A 7977-nucleotide genomic window follows, 5' to 3' on the forward strand; every position below is an offset into this window, starting at 1 on the left:
AACTAGTGCAATCCACTAACTTTCAAGTGCGACAAATATACTCAACCGCAAGATGATATCATCAATTGAAAAACTCAACAAAGAGTTCAAAAAGAGTGCAATAAGAATTTTTTAAAGTGTTCTTCTGCATAACTTTTGAATTTCTTTTTGAGAATAAAAATTTTAACCTATCTCTGCACGACAATCTCGGTATATAACTGAGCATTTAACACCACGAAAAGAATTTAATTGCTTATTTGGCTTTCCATGCCGTAGCATGCAATGCATGTAATGACTACGAAATGACCGTTATTTTGGGCGCGTGATTCAAAAAGTTTTTTCGCCATTTTCGCCGCCGATTGTTCGAATTTCGACCGTTTTTCTCAGTAGCATCGTTAGGTGGCCGTCGAAGCGTCTCAAGGTGTCAGCGAATGGGAGAAAACAAATTGTCTGACGTGTCGGAAAATTGTAGTTAAAATCACATTTTTATTGAATTTAGCAGCAAAATGCATACAGTTCTCACTCGTGGAAATTCCATCCTTGCCTATTCTCTCAGTGTTTTGGCTTGTTTAACTTTTTGCTGCTTCCTATCGACAGTTTTTCTCGACTACCGGACAACAGCTGTAATCAACACCAATAAAGTCATTGTGTGAGTTATTTTCCCACTTTTCTTGCTTTATTTCATACAAAATTGACTCGAAAAATCCCTCAGAATAGCCCCAATACATAAAAATTGCTTTTTAATTGCTACATTTCTTAAAAAGAGTAAATTTTCCAAAGACCGATTAAACATAACCTCATTTTTGTCCGTTTAGTAAAAATGTCCCGGACTACAGTTCCTCGCGTGAAGTTCGCGACTTGGGCCACTTAACATTCGATTTGCATACGGATCTCACAAATCTGTTCAATTGGAATGTTAAGCAGCTCTTCCTCTATCTCACTGCGGAGTACAAGACTCCGGAGAATGAGCTGAATCAGGTGGTTTTGTGGGACAAAATCATCCTTCGCGGTGAAAATGCCGTGCTGGACTTCTCCAACATGCACACAAAGTACTACTTCTGGGATGACGGAAATGGCCTCAAGTAAATGAGATTTTGGCGTGAGCTCATAATCAATCACTAACCTTGCTTCATTTCTTTCAGGGGTCACCAGAATGTCACATTAACCCTTTCGTGGAATATTATTCCAAATGCTGGTCTCCTGCCCAGAATATTTGCCATCGGCCAGTATTCATTTAAATTCCCTCAGACTTATACCATGTCTCCGGTGTAGGATCGTTCCGGATGATTGGGAGAAATGCAGTTGTATTCTATCTAACAGCTGTTGAATAAAATCTTAATTCCAATTCCACAGCTTAAGAATCATCCTCATTCAGCAACCTCCAGGACATTTTATTACTCAATAATAATTTATTCTTTCTGATTTTTCCACAGGGGACCTCAACCTGGACCGGTTACATCAGTGAAGTTTTTACTCATGCATCTCCTACTTTACAGAAAACCGGCCAATTCAAAATTTAAAAAGAAGTCGTTACAACACTGCAAAAAATTTTCAGCCTTAATGACCCTTTGATTTTCAGTGATCCTAGATCTTTTCTCAAGGAAGACGGTGGATAAGGAATGGCTGTATTTGGTTCTAGAACTTGCTATAGTTTATTTTGAAATAGCTACAGGTACGTATCGACATCTTTGTGTCTACGAGAAGTCCTTAATGAATACTAAACCGCGGACCCCCCGCAACCCGTATCTCCTGGGTAAGGAGGCCTGTAACCTCAGGCTTGCACCCTGTTTCACAGTATTCTGCTCGTAAAAACAAAAACAACAACAAAGAACGATGAAAAAGACAATGATTAACCTTACTTTTTTATTCTCCTTACAACGTTTCGGAGGCTTGTGTCCTCCTTCATCAGGTATGGAAATTATTGGGGGGGAAACACTAGAGAAAATTATGTCCATATTGAAAAGTTTTTCCTACAAAAGCGTAGGGAACTTGCTTCAATATGGACATAAATTCCTCTAGTGTGTAGAATCCATAAGGCTTACTCACGTGGCTTAACTGCTATAATTTCAGTAATTTAGTCAGGGACCCATCAAGCGTAATAAAAAGTGAAGCTATTTTTCACTTTTCCTTGTAAAAATTTTGCAGCCATTACAAATTTCCTCGTAGTTCATGTATTATTTCGGCGAGCATAATGAAATATGTATTGTTAGACAGCTTTTAATACACGATTTCGAAATATATCAGAATCAGACTGATAAGTCAATTCCGTTTAGGAAAAAACATGCCAATGTTCATCAGTGCCTCTATGCAAAAACGGATGGAAAAATGAAATGTCGAGAAACCCCTGAATTTAGCAAAGAGTTTTCTGAAAAAAGTTACCTAGGATTGAATTATTAAGGACAAATGCCCTATTAGATTCTGAAAAGCCAATAAAATTGGTTGCTATTTATGATTTTGAGACCTTCGGGAACTGAGCTCAACCTCTAGTCTGAAGAACGCTTAACGGAAGCGTTGGAGTGACATAGGGTTTGGAAAGCCTTACACGACGAAAAAATCACAGAAAATTAAATTATTCCAAACTTATTCCGAATTTTCCGGAAATTACTCCGCCAAGAAAATACTTTGGAATTTGTCCACATATGGCGCTGTTCTCACTTTTTCTCATAAAATTTGCAGAATGAAAAAACAAAAGTTCAATATTATTGAGCCTTTTTTCATAAGAAAACTTCAAATTTTTCTTTCTCTAACAGCAAGCTAAACATTGTTTGATGGGCCAAAACATTTGATTTGTTAGAATCATAACCACGTTGTATCCTGTGATTGAATTTCCAATAAGTTCCGAAAGCAATTAGGAGAACTCGGGTTACATTTAAATTCAGGCGGTAATTAAATTTGAAAAACGTTTGCTGACAATTTTGAAGCTTGACTACACAGAAAAAAATATTTTGTAAAATTGTTCGTAAATGTTTGTGAAATCCTATGGAGGACTTGTTGTTTTGTTAAAAGTAACGTATAGCAAAACTTTAATCGTCCCAAATTAAATACGTTAAATGTCATGAGTATTTGTTTATCTTAAAAAATTCTACACAGACTAAACTTTTTTATTATTTATCGGGTTTATCGGTGAATCTGGATATTTATGTTTATTGTTAATTACAGAAAACAGCTTATTTAAGATAATTCTTGAAATCAATTATTTTTTCTTAATGTTAAGAATTAGATTTATAAAAAAATATGTGATTTCCATGAATGCGAGTAACTTATCATATGTAGTGACGGTACTTGTTCTACTGTGTTTAAATTATAAACACGTACCTAATAAAAATACAAAATTAGGGGAACCTGGGGCACCACCAAACACTAATTTTTACTTCTAAACTACTTGGACTATCTCGACCATTTCTTCAGTGGATAAGCATCCCTATAGTGCCTATAAATTTCTATCGGTCTTATCGTCTGATATCCAATATCCGATTAAAAAATCGCAGTGTTTGGTGGTACCCCGTTTTTGGTGGTGCCCCAGTTTCCCCTATATGAATTTCACTAATTAGTTTAAGGAAACGAATATTATAAAATTAAAAAGTTAGCGGATTTTTACACCATTTGAGTCGCACTGGAATATCAGAACTAACAAACTAGTAATAAATATAATTTAAGATTAAAAAAAAGTTGAAGTAAAAGCTTTGAATAAAATAAAGAAATTTAGAAAGTAGACATCTCAATTTTGTTTAATTAAAAAATAGTTTAGAGATAATACACTCATTGTTTCTATGCGAATTTCTTAATTCATATTTTTCTCTGAATACTATTTTTTATTTTAAATATTTGGCCTTCGTAAAAAAAATACATTTATCATAATACTGACGTTTACAGAAAAAATCCGTATGAATAACTTTTCCAGATTAATACAAGATATTAGCCTTCCAAGAGAAATAATTAAAATATAAATATTATTTTCAGTTAAATTAAAATGCAATTACGATATCCAAAAAATCAAAAATAATAATCCAACTGTTGAAGAAAATTCAAATAAGATTTTAGGCATTTCTTTTGAATTCAAATGCCGGAAGTGCTTGGAAGTGCAAGAAGTGCTGGAGATCACCTATGGCACTTCCAGAAGTGTGGAAGTCTGTGACGTTTTCCATACAAATTTAGGAAGTGCTGGAAGTAGTGTACACGATTTTTCGACTAATATTTCCCTCTTGGGTTATCACGTTGAAGCAAAATATCAGCCTTGTAGAACCAAGACTTTGAGAAGACTTCTAATGCACCTTTAAAAAGCTTATAGTGAGAATTTTGTGTTAAAATTCCTGTAAGAGCTCTTAAACTCCTTAAAGGTGCGCCACTTTACTTTTAGTAGTCTGAGTGATGGAACGAAAACCATTATAAATTGATTATAAGAATTTTGGTTCAGTAATGCCTTACTTAAAAACGTAATAGATGAACAAAAAACAAAAGTGTATTAAATTATTTTTGCAAAGCGTCAACCATAAATTTATATTATAATAAAAACCCTCCATAGAGGTAAGTAAACATAAATTTCCAGGTATTTAAATATAGATGGATTATTTTATATTGCTTTCTCAACTTACTTTCAAAAGTTTTAGTGATAAAAAGCATTCTTAATTCTTAATTAGTGAAGTTTTTATAACTTTAAGTGCTTTGTGTTTTTAATCCAGACATCAACGTTCCTAGAAAGGAAATAGTATTTTCTAAATACTCTTCATTTTTAATAAGTTTTATTCTTTCGTTAAATGAAAAGGGAATAGATAGGATTGAAATTTATTGTTGGTTTGAGAAAATTCTATCGAAAACTGAACGTTTTTTTTCGAATGTTTAGAATTGATAAGGAGGAAAAGATTAACGATAAAGTAGGAAGAACAAACCACTGTTTAAATCGGTATTGCAGTTTTCCCGCGCAACTTCAACTTCTGCACGAACAATACACAGACAACAAATTCGCTGAATTCTGTAAATTTATATACCAAATTGTAGTATATAATTAATTTTGTTGCTGGGTAGCAACCAACTGAGTAAGAGTAACAAAAAAAGGATCTGCTGATGTTTACATTGTCCTGTAGAATTTCTATAGATTAATTCGTGCGGGACAATGAGAAACTATCAATTTATTTTAATGAATTGCCAGAGAAAAGAAATTGACTCAGCAGTTATGATAAACCAACAGATGAAAAAAAATGAGGAAAAAACTAATAGCAAAATAGACGAAGGAATTATTGACTTATACAAATTTTCCTCAATTCCCTCTCTTAATTCCAGGAAATTCCACAAGTCTGCAAGGATGTTGAGCCATGATAAGGGATCCTTCTTGGGAATGGGAAAGATGAAGAATTTCCGCGTAGAGTGGTTACTCTCAATATATTTATTGTGGCATAGAAGAGATTTGACAAAAAAGGAGGAAAACAAAGATATATTGCGAAATATTTTATCAGTTGCATATACATATATTTGTATTTTATGCTGAGGGTTAAATTTTTCTAAATGGAAAGGGGGGGTGTAGATCGGAATGGATGATGACGATGGGGATGAGGGTGGTAGGATGGATGGATAATTTATGTAAAGACGAAAAAGCAGCTTTTGTACGAGGAATTTACATAACTTTTCCTGGTGTAGCTTAACGCTACTTTCAATTCTCCGTCTAAAATTTAACAATAAACCCCCATCTATGGGGAGTAATTCCCTCAAAAATGTGTATGGTGGTGGCTAAGAGTTTGTCAAGGGATGCGATGTATAATCTAATTTTTAATAAAACTGCACCCCTTTTTGTCTCCACCCTCCCGTCCCAAAAATCCTCCAAGTTATGTCTCCCAGAATGAAGTGGGCACTCAATGCTCAGGTCAATGAAAAAGCTCCTGATGAGTTTGTTTTAGCTTAAGCGAATTATGATTCCTTTTATTGGATATTCAGTTCATGAACCCATTTTTGCGAATAGAATGAATTTTTTAGAATTCATTAGCAACAATAAATTATCAAAAATGAAAATGTGGAGCTTTTTATGATTTTCTAATTCCTTTAAAATAGAGCAAACATTTATGGTTATTAAAAAAAATCATATTTAGCACACTGAGAAAAAAAGAGTGTGCGATTAACTTTTCTTCCTCATAATTTTAATACTTTTTAGGTGTAAAAATATATCAACATTTTTTAATGTTAATTTTACACCTTTTTAAGGGTAAAATTAACATGAAAAGGGTACCTTTAACTCTTTCGCGTCTTTAGGGTCATATATGACCCGGGGAAAAAAGTTTCTTTTTGGCTATTTACATTAATTGAAATCTAACTGGAGTCTTGAGAAAATGAGCCAAGAATCTTACATCCTTCTATTATGATGTCGTGCACGAACAGATAGATTTCAATTAACGTAAATACCCAAGAAAAACTTTTTTCCCCGAGTCATGACATTACCCTAAAGACGCGAAAGAGTTAACCCCTAATACACCTAAAAAGGGTAATATTTACACCGATTTTGGATCAATACTGTAGGGTAAAATTAACATTTCCGGAATGTTATTTTAACTTTTTCGGATTTCTCTCAGTGCATGAATAAAATGGGTTTTATTAGTGGGAACACGGGGTGAATAAGTCTGGCCAAAGAGTAAACCATGAACGCAATGATCGCACCGATCGATCTCCATGATTGCGTTGCTACACTGAGAAAAAAAAGAGGGTGCGATTAACTTTTTTGCCTCATCATTTTAACACTTTTTAGGTGTAAAAATATCAACATTTTTTAATGTTAATTTTACACCTTTTGAGGTTAAAATTAACATGAAAAAAGGGTAACTTTAACCCCTAATACACCTAAAAAGGGTAATATTTACTTCGATTTTGGATCAATACTGCAGGGTAAAATTAGCATTTCCGGAATGTTATTTTAACATTTTTGGATTTCTCTCGGTGTATGATCGGTTTTAGGATCGCACAAATTAGTTACCATGATTGCACTGTTCGTTACCAAAAATGTACAGTAGTTGGAAGACCTGTTTATAAAACGACTGAAAATATTCAAATGATGAGAAAAGCTGTAATACCGGTTAGCAAATAATGAAAGTCAGTAAAAATATCAAATGTGATCAGTAGGGGGAGGTGGGACTATTTTGAGCTGTAGGGCTAGATTGTTATACAACGTATACAACTTTTTCGCCTATTTCTTATTGAAGCTGGTCCTTACAATTAATTTATTTAGATACACAATTATTTTGTCTATCCAAACTACATCATGTTAAAACCCAGCTTCCTTTGAAAATATGCGAAAAAATAGTATAACAATGTAGCCCCACAGTTCAAAGTAGCCCCACCTCCCCCTAAATTTCAGTAAGTTGGATAGACATAGTCAATAGATAAGTGAATCTGATGCCGGCCAAAACTTTACTGGCAAAATCCTGAAAAACAATATCCCGAAAAACCAAAATTTCGAAGATACAAAAACCCGAAAATCAAATAGGGTAACGTATGGTATTTCGGAACACTTTTTAGCACTTTCAAGTCTGAAACAGTTTAACGACTTCTCAAATTAGTTTTTTCTTTGTTGATACAAATATTTATGTTTCTTATTCTATCCGGAATAAGATTCTTACCGAAAAAATGTTGAAAAATGCATTATTTTTTATACAAAATAGAAAAAAAAATGTTAAGTAGTAAGAATGGTATATTTCGGGATAACAGGGTATTTCAGGACAGACAAAAGTGGGTATTATGCAAATAAATTTCACTGTGAGCCTGATTATTTCCCAATAAGTAGAAGGTCTAAACTTCACTCCTTTATAAAAAAAATAATATTTAAATTTCACTTGTAAAGTGGCTTAAATCGAAAAAAACTCTTCACTGTTTCATTTCACAAAATGTGGAATGTGACACTCAAAATTCACTCGTATTACACACTTTAAATTAAATAAAACTTCAGATATTTGATGGTTTTCTGATACGTAAAGAGCTTAGTATTTAATATAGAACTTAAAAATAATAAGAAAACAAATATTG

At 33.4% G+C, this 7977-nt stretch overlaps 1 protein-coding gene across 1 annotated transcript; it reads left to right on the forward strand.

Moving 5' to 3' along the window:
* Positions 1 to 378: 378 nt before the first annotated feature.
* LOC129810202 (signal peptidase complex subunit 3) lies at positions 379 to 1329 on the forward strand. The gene is made up of 3 exons (XM_055860525.1): positions 379 to 628; positions 795 to 1061; positions 1122 to 1329. Exons 1-3 carry the CDS (start codon positions 486 to 488, stop codon positions 1249 to 1251), a joined length of 540 nt encoding a protein of 179 aa, XP_055716500.1. The 5' UTR covers positions 379 to 485; the 3' UTR covers positions 1252 to 1329.
* Positions 1330 to 7977: the final 6648 nt, after the last annotated feature.

This window comes from Phlebotomus papatasi, chromosome 1 (assembly GCF_024763615.1).
Source record: "Phlebotomus papatasi isolate M1 chromosome 1, Ppap_2.1, whole genome shotgun sequence".
In the NCBI taxonomy this organism is placed as follows: domain Eukaryota; kingdom Metazoa; phylum Arthropoda; class Insecta; order Diptera; family Psychodidae; genus Phlebotomus; species Phlebotomus papatasi.

Excerpts from the sequence above, each read along its gene's own strand:
- LOC129810202 (XM_055860525.1), top strand. The coding sequence starts at position 486 with ATGCATACAGTTCTCACTCGTGGAAATTCCATCCTTGCCTATTCTCTC. Across the intron at positions 629-794 it reads AACACCAATAAAGTCATTGT|TAAAAATGTCCCGGACTACA; the intron begins GTGAGTTATTTT and ends TTGTCCGTTTAG. Across the intron at positions 1,062-1,121 it reads GATGACGGAAATGGCCTCAA|GGGTCACCAGAATGTCACAT; the intron begins GTAAATGAGATT and ends CATTTCTTTCAG.